This window comes from Podarcis filfolensis (assembly GCF_964270895.1).
Source record: "Podarcis filfolensis genome assembly, chromosome: 2".
Classification (NCBI taxonomy): domain Eukaryota; kingdom Metazoa; phylum Chordata; class Lepidosauria; order Squamata; family Lacertidae; genus Podarcis; species Podarcis filfolensis.
In genome coordinates, this window is record NC_139605.1 from 13,576,067 (window position 1) to 13,595,326 (window position 19,260).

At 46.6% G+C, this 19,260-nt stretch overlaps 1 protein-coding gene across 1 annotated transcript; it reads right to left on the bottom strand.

Annotated features, from left to right (window-relative positions):
* Positions 1 to 414: 414 nt before the first annotated feature.
* Positions 415 to 15,817, bottom strand: LOC310756906 (zinc finger protein RFP-like). The gene is made up of 8 exons (XM_083601835.1): positions 15,367 to 15,817; positions 12,591 to 12,686; positions 11,472 to 11,702; positions 5,694 to 5,716; positions 4,103 to 4,218; positions 1,792 to 1,818; positions 1,616 to 1,642; positions 415 to 1,130 (listed from the first exon to the last, which is right to left on the bottom strand). Exons 1-8 carry the CDS (start codon positions 15,760 to 15,762, stop codon positions 601 to 603), a joined length of 1,446 nt encoding a protein of 481 aa, XP_083457961.1. The 5' UTR covers positions 15,763 to 15,817; the 3' UTR covers positions 415 to 600.
* Positions 15,818 to 19,260: the final 3,443 nt, after the last annotated feature.

Below are 19,260 nucleotides of genomic sequence, written 5' to 3' on the forward strand. Positions count from 1 at the left end.
GGGCCTGCAAGACAGAGCTGTTCCACCAGGCCTTTGGCCAGGGCACAGCCTGACCCCCTCCCTTGGCAATCCTCACAGAACTCTAGCCCAATGGTTGCCATTAATCTGATTTGAATTAATTTTATAATGAAATGATTTTAGAATGTTTTATCATTTTACTGTTGTTAGCCGCTCTGAGCCCGGCTTCGGCTGGGGAGGGTGGGATATAAATAAAATTTATTATTATTATTATTACTTCCGGGTTTCGCCACTCGCGCATGCACAGACGCGCAAAATGACGTCATGTGCAGAAGCGTTAAATTGCAACCCACACATGCGCAGCTGCAGGTTGCGTTCCTTACATGTTGCGAACAGGCCTCCGGAACGGATCCCGTTCGCAACCAGAGGCACCACTGTATTTGGAGCTTTTTCCTATTTTGTTTAGAACGATCATTTCAAAGAGTGGTAACGAAAGGGACCATCGAACCCAGACTGTTTTTATTTGCTGACTTTTCTTTTCTGCAGATGGAAGAATCTTACCATCTAGAACGGAGAAGTTTTGGAGAGGATTTGCTCCTCTCAGGGCGGTGGCCCTGCAGAGTTTGCGTTTCACGGCGGGCTTCAGCATTTCAGGCTGACGTCGCAGCACACCTGCAGAAAGGGCCGGATTTTCTCCCCGAAGAACGATCTCGGAGGGAAAGCGAAGATGAATTCCTCCGTGTCGGCGTCGGAAAACTCCACGCAGCCCGCCTCGCAATCCAGGGCCACGCGGATCTTCCTGGGCTCTCTCCTCAAGGTCAGGTCAGTTGGCTGAGGAGAAGTAAAAGCCAAGAACTGGCAGGGGGAGGGGGAGTAGCAGGGCGGCTTCCCCATGGCCCAAATCCCCTGGTGGGGGCTGATGTCGACGCCCCCCTTCCTCCTGACCGACTCCGTGGCCACCCCCACGGCCCACGTCGCCTTGCCCCACACCTCCACCTCCCACCAGTGCTTTCCGGAAGTGAATCTGTCGCAGCCCAGCACGTAGGGCATGGTGTCAAATCTCTCGGGGTTGAAAGGCAGGTCTTGCTCCCTCTGCACTCTCCGCACGGCCTTCAGGTCCTGGGACAGAATGAGGAAGGGGTGGGCCGTGTCCGGATCCAGAGTCACGTTCGCTGTGGGAAAAGAGAGGGGCGGAGAATGAAATTGGAGGAGGGATGATGTCGGCGAAAGGATCGGGGTAAGGGGCAGGGGCGAGGGCAGGGACCTTCTGCTCTTGTTGCTAGCCACTCTGAGCCTGGTTTTGGCTGGGGAGGGCGGGATATAAATAAAATTTTATTTTCTTATTACAGTGGTACCTCAGGTTACATACGCTTCAGGTTACAGACTCCGCTAACCCAGAAACAGTACCTCGGGTTAAGAACTTTACCTCAGGATGAGAACGGAAATCATGTGGCGGCAGCGGGAGGCCCCATTAGCTAAAGTGGTGCTTCAGGTTAAGAACAGTTTCAGGTTAAGAACAGACCTCCGGAACGAATTAAGTTCTTAACCCGAGGTACCACTGTATTATTATTGCCATCCGATTAAGCAACTGAGCAAGGGGCAGCCGCTAAATCTCCAACTTCCCACCCAGCGCTTCCCATTCCATTGAGTTATTTACCTTTCTGCAAGGTCTGCTTCAAATAATCTGTTATGGGAAGGAAAGGGTGACAAGTTTAAAAGCTGATTCTCGGTCAACACAGAGACACCCCCCCCCTCATGAAATGTCCTGTTTGTTGTGCATTCATGACGTGCACAACTGGGCACCAACATTTCCTTTTATTCCTAGAAAATTACCTGGTTGCAGAACTTGCTCCAGAGATTCTGTGATGGGGAAGAAAAAGTGGACAAAGTTATTCAGACCATCATACGTTGAGCGGTGGTTTGTTTTGTGAATAATAATCATAATAAGCATTCAGTCTCAGAACCCTTGTGGGCAGTAAACTCCGCATTTCGATCAGCACAAGCCACCACTAGGTGATGGAGCAGTGGCAATGGTTCTTTGGATGCCATGCCATTTATTTATTTATTTATTTATTTATTTATTTATTTATTTATTATATTTTTATTGATTTTTACATATAATTCCCAAAGACCATATAACACATTTTCTTATACAATGTTTTAGACTTCCATCAACCACATCTGAAGATTTTTCAGTCTTTATCACTTAATCTACATTTCATTAATTTCCTTATTACTTTTAATAATCCTTAGCTAATCATTCTCTTCATAATCTTCTCTGCAATATTTTGCATAGTCCTCCTTACAAAACGTCTTGCAGTCCTACTAGCGTAATCTGTTTATTACAATTGCTTTTCAAATATTTACTCCACTCCTCTGAGAATCTCTGATCCCGCAGGTTTCGAATCCTTCCTGTCATCTTATCCAATTCTTTGGATGCCCTTTCAGACACTTCCAGGAAGCTCCAGGGAAGACAGATCCCATCTAAAAGGATTTGGCTTTCCTTGCGACCAGCCTGGAATGGGAGCTGATAGCGGCATCCATGGCCAGAAGCGTTTGCTGCAGACAGCGCAGCACAGCTCACTCGCTTTCCCAGCGCCGAGCGTCACTGGTGGTTACTGAAAGGGAAAGGCGTGTGGAGGCCAGCGCGGTGAAGGTGAGGCAGCAGGAGCATCAGATTGGTGCTGCTGCTGTCCCAACTGCACCTTGCTGAGCTCCCATACCCTCTCAGGAACCAGCTCCATCTGGTACGCAGGCTGAGACCCTACCTGCCCGCAGACTGTCTCACCAGAGTGGTGCATGCGCTGTTTATCTCCCACTTGGACTTCTGCAGTGCACTCTACGTGGGGCTACCTTTGAAGGTGACCCAGAAACTACAACTAATCCAGAATGTGGCAGCTAGACTGGTGACTGGGAGTGGCCGCCGAGACCGCATAACACTGGTCCTGAAAGACCTACATTGGCTTCCAGTATGTTTCCAAGCACAATCCAAAGTGTTGGTGCTGACCTTTAAAGCCCTAAATGGCCTCAGACACAAGATTTACCCACTTTGGAAGAATGGCAGATGAAGGTGATGGACTATATGGGATTGGCAGAAATGACTGGCAGAATCCAAGACCAGGGAGAAGAGGCGGTGGAAGAAGATTGGAAGAAATTTAAAGACTACAGAAATATTGCAAAATTAAAGAATGTTAGAATGATGTTGGATAGAAATTAAGTGGTTTCCAGCTGTAATGCTTTAAGAATATGGAAAAAGGGTATAAATAGGTTAAAACATAATTAAAATGATGTTGGATTGGAAATAAGTGGTATTTGTAACAAAGTTAATAAGAATATGCAAAAATGAATTGATAATGGATGAAAATACTGAGTTATAAAATGTTAAGTTATAGAGATAAGATAAACAAAAGAGGGTAAGGATTTGCTGATATGATTATTTAAATGGGAATACAAGAAGGGGAGGTGTGAGGAAGTCAAAGAAACAAGTAAATAAGTTTTAAATTATGAAAAAGAATTGTTTTTAATTTTTTGTATTTTTGTGTGTGTGTGTTTACTCTTATTTTTTTGCTTTTTTTATTATGTGTTTTTGTATATCTGTTTCTCTAAAATCTTAATAAATATTTCTAAAAAAAAAAAAAAAAGCCCTAAATGGCCTCGGCCCAGTATACCTGAAGGAGCGTCTCCACCCCCATCGTTCTGCCCAGACATTGAGGTCCAGCTCCGAGGGCCTTCTGGTGGTTCCCTCACTGCGAGAAGTGAGGTTACAGGGAACCAGGCAGAGGGCCTTCTTGGTAGTGGTGCCCGCCCTGTGGAATGCCCTCCCATCTGATGCCAAGGAAATAAACAACTATCTGTCTTTTAGAAGACATCTGAAGGCAGCCCTGTTTAGGGAAGTTTTTATTGTTTGATGTTTTATCGCTTTATTATTATTATTATTAATTTTATTATTATTAATAAGATTCTGTTGGGAGCCACAGAGCGACTGGGGAAACCGAGAGAGATGGGCGGGGTATAAATAAATGAATAAATTATTACTATTATTATTATTATTATTGCAGCTCTTGGCAGTGGGAAGACAGCTGAACAGTAGTTTGCCTGTCTAACCCTGTGCCAGCTACTGTCCTTTCCCGTCCTCCTTCAGTACCTTTATAGTTCTCCATAGACTTTTCCAAGGCAGCATTTTTCTGCGAGAAAACTCTGAGCTTCTCTTCCAGCCTGGGAGAAAGGACCACTGCATGCCCTCCCAAATTCTTCTCGTACCTAGAAGGGAATACAGTCGTGTTTATGGAGCAGTAGTAAAACATACTAGCTCCCCTTTGGGGAATTATAGGGGCAGAACTACCTACAGAAACTTATTCATGTATGCGACTACAGCGGCAAGAATGTTATTTGCCCCAAAATGGAAAGAAGTGCAGGCGAAAGAAGAATGGATACAAAAACTTAGGGAATATGTAGAAATGGTGAAACTTACTGGAAAAATAAGAAATCAAGATAAACTTTTTGATAAAAGAATGGAAATGGTTTATTCAATATTTACAAACCAAGTGTAAAAAGATAAGAACATTGGCGGGATTATGGTAATAACCTTCAGGCTTATAAGTAGATGAATAAATGATTAAGTTAATTTGGAATATGCAAAAATTAAAATAAAAAATTCAAGGAATGGCAAAAAGAGGGGGGAGTCGAGTTTTGAAATGTTAAAATGATTGTAAAATTATTGAAATGTAAAAAATTGAAAATCATAAATAACTTTTTTAAAAAAGTAAGAAAACATATTTTTTCTGTAAGCATCGAAGTGCTTCTAGATGACCAATTTTCTTAGCATTCATCCTGACCAGTTTGCACAAACCTTGCATGGAGGTGATGCACAGTCCACTGTCTAGGGAGCATTCATTCTGATTTGTTTGCGTGGAGGTTATTATTCCACATTTCCCAGTGCATTTCTCCATCACTTTCCTTCCTGCAAAAAGGCTGATTTTTTTTTTAAGGGAGTTTGATGCACCAGAATGCTTTAATCCAACTTAATTATACAAACCTGTCTCAATGAAATTTCATTGCTGCTGTTTTTGGGGGGGATCAGGAAGGCCAAACGGAAGAGAGATGAGGAGCTCCGGTGCAGATACAAAGCAAGGACTCATCACTCAGTGGTACAGTACATGCTTCACGTTCAAAATAGTCTCATGTAGCAGAGGCTGGGGAAGACCTTGATATAAGCAGCTGGGAGAACCGCTTTCAGCTGGAGTCCACAGCACTTAGGGAACCCCACCTTATGTCCCTAAATCCTCTTGTGATCTTTCCGACAAAAAAAAACCTAAATCTGCACACACAAAATACATTTATAGCACATGGCGATTCCCCAAAGATTCTTAGAAGCTGTGGTTTATTAAAATCGCTGGGAACTGTAACTCGGGGGGGGGGGTAAGTTGCGGTTCCCAGGATTTTCGGAGGAAGCCATATGCAGAAATCTGGGTTTTGTTCGTTTGTTTTTAAACGGGATTTAAGCTGTTTGATGGCAAATGAAATCGGAAAAGGAAGGAGAAGGAGAAGGGGGGAAAGGAGGGGAGTAAAAAATAAACGAGATGGAGGGAAATAATATATTTTCTCTTCCAAATAACTCCATGGGAGCTAAACTTCCTGATGCAAAGAGGGGGTTGGACTTGATAACCCTTGCGGTCTCTTCCAACTCTACAATTCTATGTTTCTATGAAATGGGATGGGGAGAAAGAGCCACGTACCTGCTTAAGGAACTTCTGGTGTCCTGAAAGATAGAGAGAGAGAGACAGAAATGGGTGCCAGAAGCACAGACAGGCAGATCACACACAGGGCTACTACTTGTTCAAATGGGGATTCCTCTGCCCCCTTCCTTGTCTGTGGAAAACAAATTGCCATTACCTCTCTCGCCCTGACCTAGCCACTGTGATCCACGCGATGGTCGCCTCCAGACTAGATTATTGTAACTCGCTCTACGTGGGGCTGCCCTTGAGACTGACCCAGAAACTCCAGCGGGTGCAGAATGCCGCGGCGAGACTCCTTACGGGGTCCTCACTGCCGGATCACATTCACCCAGTGCTATACCATCTGCACTGGCTCCCGGTGGAGTACAGGATCAGGTTTAAGGTGCTGGTTTTAACCTTTAAAGCCCTATACGGCCTAGGACCCTTGTACCTACGGGACCGCCTCTCCTGGTATGCCCCACAGAGGAACTTATGGTCTTCAAATAAAAACATCTTGGAGATCCCGGGCCACAGAGAGGTTAGGCTGGCCTCAACCAGAGCCAGGGCTTTTTTGGTCGTGGCCCCAATCTGGTGGAACGCTCTGTCACAAGAGACCAGGGCCCTGCGGGACTTGACATCTTTCCGCAGGGCCTGCAAGACAGAGCTGTTCCACCAGGCCTTTGGCCAGGGCACAGTCTGACCCCCTCCTTTGGTAATTCTCACTGAACTCTAACGCAATCGTAGCCATTAATTTGATTTTGAATTTATTTTAAAATGAATTGATTTTAGAATGCTGTTACTTTTATTGTTGTTAGCCGCTCTGAGCCCAGCTTCGGCTGGGGAGGGCGGGATATAAATAAAAAATTATTATTATTATTATTATTATTATTATTATTATTATTAGTCCTAGGTTCAGGCCTTCTTCCTTTCAAGAGCCCTTGAAGGTGTCTTTGGGGCCCTCCTGACATCTGATTTATGGCACATCCATGTCTGTGTAGGCTCATGGTGCTATCAGAACAGTCAAATACCACCCTGCGTTCTCTAATGTTTGTGGCTGCAAAGTTTTTGGGGTGGTTTCACTGCCTTGTTTCCAATCAGCAGACATGTCACGAAGTGTAAAAACACCATTGCTGATAGGTCATGGTATAAGGCCTTTCCTTTTAGCCTTCCACCCCATTAAACCAGAGAAGAAGAAAAGGGAAACTCCCGCTGGGCATAGAGGGAACAGGTGGGAATAGCCATAATAATAATAATAATAATAATTTATTATTTATACCCCGCCCATCTGGCTGGGCCTCCCCAGCCACTCTGGGCGGCTTCCATAAAAACCAAAAATACAGTAAAATATCACACGTTAAAAACTTCCCTGAACAGGGCTGCCTTAAGATGTCTTCTGAATGTCAGGTAGTTGTTTATCGCTTTGACATCTGCTGGAAGGGCGTTCCACAGGGCGGGCGCCACTACCGAGAAGGCCCTCTGCCTGGTTCCCTGTAGCTTTGCTTCTCGCAAGGAGGGAACCGCCAGAAGGCCCTCGGCGCTGGACCTCAGCGTCCGGGCAGAATGATGGGGGTGGAGACGCTCCTTCAGGTATACTGGACCGAGGCCGTTTAGGGCTTTAAAGGTCAGCACCAACACTTTGAATTGTGCTCGGAAACGTACTGGGAGCCAATGTAGGTCTTTCAAGACCGGTGTTATATGGTCTCGGCGGCCGCCCCCAGTCACCAGTCTAGCTGCCGCATTCTGGATTAGTTGTAGTTTCCGAGTCACCTTCAAAGGTAGCCCCACGTAGAGTGCATTGCAGTAGTCCAAGCGGGAGATAACCAGAGCATGCACCACTCTGGCGAGACAGTCCGCGGGCAGGTAGGGTCTCAGCCTACGTACCAGATGGAGCTGGTAAACAGCTGCCCTGGACACAGATTTGACCTGTGCCTCCATGGACAGCTGTGAGTCCAAAATGACTCCCAGGCTGCGCACCTGGTCCTTCAGGGGCACAGTTACCCCATTCAGGACCAGGGAATCCTCCACACCTGCCCGCCTCCTGTCCCCCAAAAACAGTACTTCTGTCTTGTCAGGATTCAACCTCAATCTGTTAGCCGCCATCCATCCTCCAACCGCTTCCAGACACTCACACAGGACCTTCACCGCCCTCACTGGTTCTGATTTAAAAGAGAGGTAGAGCTGGGTATCATCCGCATACTGATGAACACCCAGCCCAAACCTCCTGATGATCTCTCCCAGCGGCTGCATGTAAATGTTGAAAAGCATGGGGGAGAGGACAGAACCCTGAGGCACCCCACAAGTGAGAGCCCAGGGGTCTGAACACTCATCCCCCACCACCACTTTCTGAACACGGCCCAGGAGGAAGGAGCGGAACCACTGTATGACAGTGCCTCCAGCTCCCAGCCCCTGAAGACGGTCCAGAAGGATGTTATGGTCGATGGTATCAAACGCCGCTGAGAGATCCAGCAGAACTAGGAAACAGCTCTCACCTTTGTCCCTAGCCCGCCGGAGATCATCAACCAGTGCGACCAAGGCAGTTTCAGTCCCATGATGAGGCCTGAATCCCGACTGGAAGGGATCCAAATGGTCCGCTTCTTCCAGGCATGCCTGGAGTTGTTCGGCAACCGCTCGCTCAATCACCTTGCCCAAGAATGGAAGATTTGAGACTGGGCGATAGTTGGCCATCGTGGCCGCATCTAAAGATGGTTTTTTAAGAAGCGGTTTAATAACCGCCTCTTTCAGCGGGTCTGGGAAGGCTCCCTCACGGAGGGAAGCATTCACCACCCCACGAAGCCCATCACCCAGTCCTTCCCGGCTAGCTTTTATAAGCCAGGATGGGCAAGGATCCAGGAGACAGGTGGTTGGCTTTACTCGTCCAAGCAGCCTGTCCACATCCTCGGAGGTAACAGAGGCCTGGCCCCAGCCAGGCCTCTATGTAAGGATTGTCCATGAAGAAAGGGAAGATTTGGCCATCCTTGGGCTCTTCAGCCCTGCTGGCTGGGGCCAGAGAAGGAACACCACCGTCCTTGGTTTCTTTTTTTTTTTTAATAAATATTTTTTATTAGATTTTCCTGGTGAGGATATGATCCCCCCTGAGGTATTTAAATCAAATACCCAATGGTGGGCCATCTTTTTGGCCAAACTTTTTACGGCAATAAACAACACATGTAAAATCCCAGCAAACTGGAAACTAAGTGTGGTAGCCCCTATCTACAAGAAGGGAGATATTCAAGATCCAGCAAACTACCGCCCTGTAAGCCTTCTGGACATCGCATACAAACTTTATACCCGGTACTTATTAAACAAGTTGGTAGACTGGGCGGACCACTCTAACCTGTTCAACCAGGAACAGGCAGGATTTAGAAAGGGCCACAATACGATAGGTCACTGTATGGTACTACAGACCCTGGTAGCTAAATATGCAAAAGCGTATAAGAGCAGACTCTTTGTGGCCTTTGTTGACTTGACATCTGCCTTTGACTCAATCTGTAGAGATAGACTATGGAAAAAATTATATGAAACAGATATTGATAAACGACTTTTAAAAATTCTCAGAGAGTTACACACAGATACTACAGTTAAAATCAGAACTGGGCCATTGGGAACTCTTACGGACCCACTGCCATTGGGGAAAGGGGTCAAACAGGGATGCTTGCTAGCCCCATTTCTTTTTAACTTTTATACAAACAACATTGTTCAGTACATGGCAAAATACAAGTCATCGGCTCCAGCCATTGAAGGTAAACGTTTGAATATATTGCTATACGCCGATGACATGGCTTTAATGGCACTCACCCGAAGAGGCTTACGCAGCATGCTGGAGGGGATCGCAGCCTACTGCTCTCATAACTCACTAAAGATAAACTATGACAAAACAAAAATTGTGGTGTTTACTAGAGCTCGCCACACCTTTAGATGGTCTTTAGATGAACATGTGATTGAACAGTGCCCCTTTTTTAAATATCTGGGTGTTACATTTCAGGCTACATCTAGTTGGCTAGCCCACTTTAAGGCTGTAACCATCCTAACACGAAGAACAATTGGTGTCCTGCTTAGTTTCTTCCATACCCGGGGAGGACAATTGGTGATCCCGGCATTAAGAGCTTTTGTTGGGAAAGCTATTCCCCAGATGTTATATGGGATAGAACTCTGGGGGTGGAACCAGAGGCTGTTGGAACGGCTTGAAATTTTGCAAAATTATTACCTCAGGAGGATTCTAGGCCTTCCTCAAGGAACACCAGCAGCTTTCTTGAGGGTGGAAGTTGGATTACCCTCTGTGTCTGCCAGGGCCCACTTAAGATTCCTACGATTTTACATCAACCTAGCAAACACTTCAAACACCTTATTGGCCAAACAAGCCTTTGTATCTCTTCAAAAGAACACCACTTGGCGTCAAAACCTATCTGAGATCCTGGTTAGATACACCCTACCGGAGTTTAATATTCTCAAACTGTGGAGCCCGGACAAAGTTCGGGAATGGATCCTGGAGAGAGACGCTCTGTTAGATATCACAAAAATACAGAACCCAGGGTCCTCCCACTGGTTTCCCTGACTGAAAACAGTCAAAACCTGCGCCAATTATTTGGCGAATATCACCAACCCCACCCTTCGGAGAGCTTTCACCATGGCCCGTTTTCAAACCATTCCTACGGCCTATTTGTCAGGCAGATATGCAAAAATCCCAGTAGAGCAGCGTATATGTCCTTGTCATATGAGAACCAAAGAGGATCTCACACATTACATGTTGTATTGTCCCATCTATTCGGCCTTCAGGGATGCGATGTTACAAACTATTCCCAAATCAATAGCCAACTCTGAGGACCAAGTAAAGTTTTTACTGGTGGACGCTGATCCACAGATTTCTCACGTGGTAGCGGTCTTTGTGGTGAAGGCTATGAAAACTAGGGTATGGTTCCTGGAGGAAATGGTGAGGTTCCTCCCATTGCTCTCCTAACCTGTTGCTGTATCTTCTTTCCTGAATGGCGAGGTTTTTTGGGTAGTTTCCTTGCCGGGACAGCATGGCATGAATTTTAGCTTATTTTTATAATTTTATTGTTTATCTTTTAATAATGTTTTATGGTATTTTGTGTAAAGGCATGGACCTCACAAATCTAATAATAAACTTTGATTACATCCATTTTTAACTTAAACCCTTTTTTCCAGAACTTCCCTCAGCTTGTCTGATAATTTTCCGTTTATTTTTTATCCTCGTCTCACATTTCCCAATATTATATTGCACTCAAATGCTCTTAATCACATCATATTTTTTAAACAATATTTCTAACAGTAATTTCACAGAGCTTCTCGAAAGCCAACGGACATTATTTGCTCATCACAGAAATTTTTGATATACTCTGTAAATTTCTTCCAGTCCTCGGAGAATCTCTGGTCACGGTCCTTTGGTTTCTGGGGGATTCCCTGTTGTTCTTCTGTCTCCCACAGCTACAATAAACCTACCATTAAAATTATGGACTGGTCATTTCTTTGTCAGAGGGCAAACGGGCAAATTCAGCAGGGGATCAAATACTTTCTCCCCACACTGTACCTAGTTCCCTCCCTTCACAGGGAGGCATTGGAGTTATGGACCTCAGACAGTCAAGGCCAGCGACACAGGATCATGGCACACTCCCCCCCCATGAGGCAAGGCTGCCACCTACCAAAGGGCTTTGCTTATTGGTAAAAGTCATCCAGGACGTGGGTGGAAGCAACATGCCCGAAATCAAGGAGACCAGACTTGAGCTGGTGCCTTCTTTCACCCCTTAGGCCTCTTCAGCTCCTCACAGGGTATAGTATACTCACCTGCAACAATTCGCTCGTGGGCTGCAGGTACTTCCATTTCATCTCCGCAATCAGCTCGTTGAGTCGGGAAATCTCCTCGGAGAGTTTGGCAAGGTTTTCCTCCTGCTTCCTCTCCATCGCTTTCTCCAGATCTTCCAGCTGGCCTAGCCAGAGGTGCTGCTTCTCCACAAGGAACTGGAGCATTCGCTCAAAGGAAGACCGGGCTTTCTTCTTCTCCGTTTCAAATAACATCTGGGCAGGGGGGGAGAACGCAAAGAAATTGGGCGAGGGGGCAGAGGTGCAATGATGAGGTTCTTTGGCATAGTTGTTCACAAAACTTGCGGGTACAGAAAAGGGGCCACTTTTGCCCCTTTGCTGCATCACATTCTTCATTAAATTATCTTTCTATTGGTACATAGTTTTATGGTATTACTCCCCCCACAAATGATATTATGAGGCATCAAACCTCGGAAATACACTTTCCCCAAAAGGTTTCCACAATTTTGGCCACTAGTGTATGTTTTATGCTTCTAAAGTAACAAAGTGGCTTGTGATCTGTAAAAGTTCCTTTTAAAAACATAAATATTGTCTATTTTTTAACCACAATATTAAATTGTGCCTCCATTCCCCAGGCAAGGGGGGAACGCTCCCCCCCGCCATAGCTTCAAAATTCCCAGAAATGTTAAATTTCCAGAAGGCCACGGGGATTCCACCTGACAACACACAGCCCAATAGGTAAAGGTAAAGGGACCCCTGACCATTAGGTCCAGTTGTGGCCGACTCTGGGGTTGCGGCGCTCATCTCGCTTTATTGGCCGAGGGAGCCGGCGTTTGTCCGCAGACAGCTTCTGGTCATGTGGCCAGCATGACTAAGCCGCTTCTGGCAAACCAGAGCAGCGCACGGAAACGCCGTTTACCTTCCTGCCGGAGCGGTACCTATTTATCTACTTGCACTCTGACGTGCTTTCGAACTGCTAGGTTGGCAGGAGCTGGGACCGAGCAACAAGAGCTCACCCCATCACGGGGATTCGAACCGCCGACCTTGTGATCGGCAAGTCCTAGGCTCTGTGGTTTAACCCACAGCGCTACCCGCGTCCCACACACAGCCCAATAACAGGACCCATAATAAACACAAACTTACCAGACACTCCTGCCTACCCATCTCTTCAGCAAGTTTCAGGTTCACCATCTTTTCTCTCTCCTTTTTCAGATATGTCAGGTGGGACTTGATTTTCCTCTGCAGAATCAGGAAAGCATTTTTTTCTCCGTCAGGAGTTCAATTCATGTCGGATCACACACACTGACTCACTGGTGGTTTCTTTCTAATGCATCTATTTTTAGTTTCCTTCCATTATGCCATCATCATCACCAAAGTATTTATCCCCTTCTAAACCACTGCCCTGAGACGACTGACACAGAAGATAATTAAAAACAGAGAGACACCGAAGCAACAAATATGTGTTAAAGCAAGACTTGCGTGTCTCTACTTGGAAGTAGGCCCCAGTGAGTTCTGTGGAACTTACTCCAAAGTCAGTATGTACAGAACGGCAGATTGAAAGTTAACTCTCAGTTACGCTCTTGACCAAAAATGGTATTTATAAAACTGCAGAGAGAAGCCACTGCTTCTGTGGAAGGAGGGGTGGGGAGAAAGCCAGGAAACTAAGAGAGCAGGGTTCGAATCCATGCTGAGCCATGAAGCTTGCTTGGTGACCTTGGGCCAGTCTCCATCTCTTAGACCAGGCATAGGCCCTCCAGATGTTTTGGGACTACAACTCCCATCATCCTGGACCACTGGTCCTGTTAGCTAGGGATTATGGGAGAAGCTAAGTTACAGGGAACCAGGCAGAGGGCCTTCTCGGTACAGTGGTACCTTGGGTTACATACGCTTCGGGTTACAGACTCCGCTAACCCAGAAATATTGCTTCAGGTTAAGAACTTTGCTTCAGGATGAGAACAGAAATGGTGCTCCAGCGGCGCAGCAGCAGCAGCAGCAGCAGGGGGCCCCATTTGCTAAAGTGGTGCTTCAGGTTAAGAACAGTTTCAGGTTAAGAACGGACCTCCGGAACAAATTAAGTACTTAACCCGAGGTACCACTGTAGTGGCACCCTCCCTCCACTGTAGTGGAACGCCCTCCCGCCAGATGTCAAAGAGAACAACAACTACCAGACTTTTAGAAGACATCTGAAGTCAGCCCTGTTTAGGGAAGCTTTTAATGTTTGATGTATTACAGTATTTTAATATTTTTTTGGAAGCCGCCCAGAATGGCTGGGGAATCCCAGCCAGATGGGCGGGGTATAAATAATATATTATTATTATTATTATTATTAATTATTATTATTATTATTATCCCAAAACATCTGGAGGGCCGAGTTTGTCTATGCCTGTCTTAGACTAACCTACCTCACAGGCTTGTTGCGAGGATGAAATTCAAGGGGGGGAGAGAACCACGAACCCCAACTTGAGCTCCTTGGAAGCAGCGTTAGAAATTCCCCAGGTGCCAGTTGTGTTTTGCAACTCCAATTTTGACCACGTGAAGATCTTGGGATGCCTTGCTGTCATCTGACATCTCCCTCTGGGTGGCCTCCCCACCCAGGTCTTAAGCAGGTCAGCAGAAGAGCTTACCCACTGCATTTCACCAAGGAGGACATGGTTCATTTTACCCCCACGACAAGCCTGTGAGGTAGGTTAAGAGGCAAGTGACTCACCCTGTGAGCTTCATGACTGAATGGGGACTTGAACCCTGATCTCCTAGGTTCCAGTCCAACACACTCTAACCACGAAACCACACTGGATTCCCAGCCTTCTTCTGTTTAGATCAAGTAGGCAAACAATATATGCAGAAAGCAAAGTGTCACTTAGAGAAGGATCTAAAAATATTTCCCTTGAAGCTTGAATGTGTTTTGCTCTGTAAAACTCTGTTGTAAACTGCTTTGAGGTCCCCCCCCCCCTTTGAAATATAAAGTGGCAAAAGATGTGAAGAATAATTCTGCCTGGAAAACAAAGTTGGTATAGAAATCAGTAAGTGGTACGTAAGTGGTACCTCGGGTTAATAACTTAATTCGTTCTGGAGGTCCGTTCTTAACCTGAAACTGTTCTTAACCTGAAGCACCACTTTAGCTAATGGGGCCTCCCGCTGCCACTGCACAATTTCTGTTCTCATCTTGAAGCAAAGTTCTTAATCTGAGGTACTATTTCTGGGTTTAGCGGAGTCTGTAACCTGAAGCGTCTGTAACCTGAAGTGTATGTAACCCGAGGTACAGTGCTCCAGTGGCGCGGCAGCAGCAGGAGGCCACATTAGCTAAAGTGGTGCTTCAGGTTAAGAACAGTTTCAGGTTAAGTACGGACCTCCAGAACGAATTAAGTACTTAACCCAAGGTACCACTGTATATGAAACAGCAAGAGCTGTTCAACAGTGGTACGGTCTCCCTCAGGAGGTTGTTTATTCTCCTTCCTTGGAAGTTTTAAAGCCGAGTTTGGATGCATTAGCTGAACAGGGGGTTGGACTAGATCAGGGGTCAGCATTCAGCAGGGGGCCGGTCCACTGTCCCTCAGACCTTGCGGTGGGCCGGACTATATTTTTTGGGAGGGAAATGAACGAATTCCTGTGCCCCACAAATAACCCAGAGATGCATTTTAAATAAAAGGACTCATTCTACTCATGTAAAAACACGCTGATTCCCGGACCATCTGCGGGCCGGATTGAGAAGGCGATTGGGCCGGATCCGGCCCCCGGGCCTTAGTTTGCCTACCTATGGACTAGATGACCCTAGAATAGGAAATCACAGAATTGCAGCGTTGGAGGGGACCCCAAAGGTCATCGAGTCCCACCCCCTGCGATGCAGGAACGCCATGCAGTAGTTGCATTGCAGGAATGCAACAAACAAACAAGCAAACCTCTTTCCCTTGAAGTTTCCAACCTTATACTGCAGGGAAGCCTCTTCTGCGGGAGAGGAGTCGTGGGGGTCAGGATCCCCCTTGGATGGGTCGCACTCCGCCCCCAAGAGCAGGGCTGGGTCGTCCTTGCAGGAGGCCGGGCTGGCTTCTCCCGAGTCCTCTCCCGCGTCCGCCTTGAGCTGCCTGACCAGCTGCACCAGGTTGGCCAGCTGCAAGTTGGGACGGAGGATCCTCTGCTGGGTGGCTTCCCTGCACTGAGGGCAGCAGGGGCCCGCGCCGGATTCTGCCCAGTACTGGACGAGGCAGGCTCGGCAGAAGCTGTGGCCGCAGTCGATGGTCGCCGGGCTCGCGAAGTAATCCAGGCAGATGGAGCAAGTCGCTTCCTCGCGGAGCCCTTGCAAGGGATCTGCGGACGCCATGGCTGCTGCTGCTGCTGCTGCTGCTGCCGCCTCCTCCTCCCTTCCAGCCTTTGAACAATTTTAGGACTTTGGGAAAAGGGTGTTTCCTTTCCTGGAAATGCCTCCGGGCAGGGGCGGATCCAGCTGAGCTCAGCTGCAAGAGCTGGCATGTGGGAAGGGATGCACGTGAAAGTTATTAGTCCAGTCCCCAAGTATTTTGCAAGCTAAGAAGTGACTCAGAAACTTGTCGCCGTTTTTTTTTTAAAAAAATCATCTTTATTGATTTAAAATACCATCTTACAAATATATTACAAATGATTACAACAGAGCTAAACATGGAAATAAGAAAGAAAAAAAAGATAAAATAAAAACAAAAAGAAACAAAAAAAAATAACAGTAAGTAAAGAATATCAGTTAGAACATCATATCTTATCCAATAAAATTTTCTGTAAGAAACTTCCAATCATTCTCATTGTACTTTTTCTGTTGTCTTAATTCTATCGCATGGTTTATTATGTAGCTTTTTCTATATATTTCTCTGAAATATTTATTCCATTTGTTTATCATACACAAGTATCATTCATTTCTGCAAGGATAATATCATTGCCGCCGATTTAATAATCCGATTTTACGAAAAGGCGCGTCTAGTTGCCCGCTTCCCCTCCCCCACTCGCCTCATCTTAGAAAGTGACCTTCTCCCATGCATGCACATTCCAGTAGATTTCCTGTAGCCTAAGTGCATTGCAGCGGGTTGGGCTAGATGACCCTCAGGTCCCTTCCAGCTCTACAGTTCTATGAGTCTTGGATCCCAAGTGGCAAGTTCCATCTCTGCCTTTGTCTGCCTATGAATCGGACAGCAGAGCGGCATCATTCACGACAGCTTCGTTCTCCTCTCCTCTCCTCCATCCAGGCGATTTTGGTCCAGCCATTTCCCTGTGTTAAACCTGAAGTCCCATGCCTTATATAAAAAGGTTTTCATGTGCAGCTTGTGGGGTGGGGGTGGTTTGAATGCCATCTTTGGTGTGTCCCAGTGGCGTAGCGTGGGTTGTCAGCACCCGGGGCAAGGCAAGTAATTTACGCCCCCTAACCCGTGGATTTGCGCCCCCTAACCCGTGGATTTGCGCCCCCTAACCCATTGATTTGCCCTAACCCCAGATGTTGCGCCCGGTGCGGTCCGCCCCCCCTGCACCCCCCACGCTACGCCACTGGTGTGTCCCCTCCCCCAAACAAAGCCTGGGGTTTTTAGGTGTCTTTAAGATTGGGACACAACCTTGATGGCAGAAAGTGAAGAGGAATTAAAGAACCTTTTAATGAGGGTGAAAGAGGAGAGCGCAAAACATGGTCTGAAGCTCAACATCAAAAAAACTAAGATCATGGCCACTGGGCCCATCACCTCCTGGCAAATAGAAGGGGAAGAAATGGAGGCAGTGAGAGATTTTACTTTCTTGGGCTCCATGATCACTGCAGATGGTGACAGCAATCCCAAAATTAAGAGACGCCTGCTTTTTGGGAGAAAAGCAATGACAAACCTAGACAGCATCTTAAAAAGCAGAGACATCACCTTGCCGACAAAGGTCCGTATAGTTAAAGCTATGGTTTTCCCAGTAGTGATGTATGGAAGTGAGAGCTGGACCATAAAGAAGGCTGATTGGCAAAGAATGGATGCTTTTGAATTATGGTACTGGAGGAGACTCTTGAGAGTCCCATGGACTGCAAGAAGATCAAACCTATCCATTCTGAAGGAAATCAGCCCTGAGTGCTCACTGGAAGGACAGATCGTGAAGCTGAGGCTCCAATACTTTGGCCACCTCATGAGAAGAGAAGACTCCCTGGCAAAGACCCTGATGCTGGGAAAGATGGAGGGCACAAGGAGAAGGGGACGACAGAGGACGAGATGGCTGGACAGTGTTCTTAAAGTTACGAACATGAGTTTGACCACTGTGGGAGGCAGTGGAAGACAGGAATGCCTGGCGTGCTCTGGTCCATGGGGTCACGAAGAGGCGGACTCGACTAAACGACTGTTTTATGTCTCTCTCTCCCACCCCCCACTCCCCCCGGCTCTGAGGGCAGAAGTGAAGCCTGCTGCGGAAAGCAGCCTTAAAACAACAGAACACATGGGTGGGTGTGTTAATCTGGCTGGCTCAAAATCACTTCCTTTATAGGCAGATTAGCAAGCATGTGTTTAAAAAATGCATCCCGTCTGCTTTGGCTCAAAGTCGTTCTCTTAAGGGAGAGACAACGCAGACTGAGGAAGCCATGTGAGGCCATGGGCGTACCCCAAGGGCATGACGGGGTGAGCTCCCGTTGCTCGGTCCCTGCTCCTGCCAACCTAGCAGTTCGAAAGCACGCCAAAAAGTGTAAGTAGATAAATAGGTACCGCTCCGACAGGAAGGTGAACGGTGTTTCTGTGCGCTGCTCTGGTTCACCAGAAGTGGCTTAGTCATGCTGGCCACATGACCCAGAAGCTGTACGCTGGCTCCCTTGGCCAATAAAGTGAGATGAGCGCCGCAACCCCAGAGTCGGTCACGACTGGACCTAATGTCCCTTTACCTTTAACCACTAGGTGGTGCTACTGCACATATTTCATGCAGGCGTAGTTTTGCTCTGAAGGCCTGAGCTGCTGCTTTAGCGGCCCGTTCTCTAACTTTTATTATAAACCAGTATTGCAAAACCCCAGTTCTTGACTTCCATTCCTATTGTAATAAATCTCCCTCTGCACACTTTGCCCTAGTAGGGGCATGTTCTGTACACATAACTTGGCTGGAGAACACAATCTGTCACAAAATCTGGAGAAATGCCTGTTTCCAAGCATGGTTGCTTACGTTTTTTATCAGAAAGTGTGAATTATGTAGCCCTGCCTTTAAATGCAAACTGAATTCAATTTCTATCTGCTCGCCCACCCCCCCTGCATGAACTTCCTAGTACAACTCCCTGATTTGTGAGTGATCTTGAGAAATCAGTGTTGGATTCTTTTAAGAAGAAGCATGAGGCGGCGGGGAGAGGGGAGGGAAAAAAACACCCTTATGTAAATAAATAAACTTTATCCCCCATCAGAGCCCAATCCTGAAAAGAAGATATTCATAGAGGTGGCCTTGGCAGGTGATGCTCTTGTAGAACACAACAAATCAGAAGACAAACTTTATTTTCCCCACGGCTGTCAAAGAGCAAGCAAATAACATTCAGGATTTCACACATCAGCAGAAGTTGCAAGCATCTTCACAAAGGGGAAGGTCTCTGTGTGTTTCTGAATTGAAGATTTCTTTAAAGATGAACATGGAAATAGCTTTCAAATGTCTCCACATATATTGCATCATTGTATCTGTGCTAATCTTGGGAAGTGTGAACTCAGAACAGGACCGGATTTAGGTTTGATGAGGCCCTAAGCTACTAAAGCAGGGGTGTCAAACTCAAATTAATCGGGGGCTGCATCAGCAGTTTGGTCACCCTCAAAGGGCCGGTTGTATCTGTAGGAATGCATGTAAAGTGGAGGTTTCCTGTGTAGAACGGCCGGCGCCGCTA

Bases quoted from the DNA above. Each gene is read 5' to 3' on its own strand.
- LOC310756906 (XM_083601835.1), bottom strand. From the start codon at position 15,762: ATGGCGTCCGCAGATCCCTTGCAAGGGCTCCGCGAGGAAGCGACTTGC. The intron at 4,219-5,693 runs GTACGTGGCTCT...ATTCCCTTCTAG, and splicing joins ACCAGAAGTTCCTTAAGCAG to GTACGAGAAGAATTTGGGAG. The intron at 1,819-4,102 runs GTACTGAAGGAG...TCCCCATCACAG, and splicing joins GTCTATGGAGAACTATAAAG to AATCTCTGGAGCAAGTTCTG.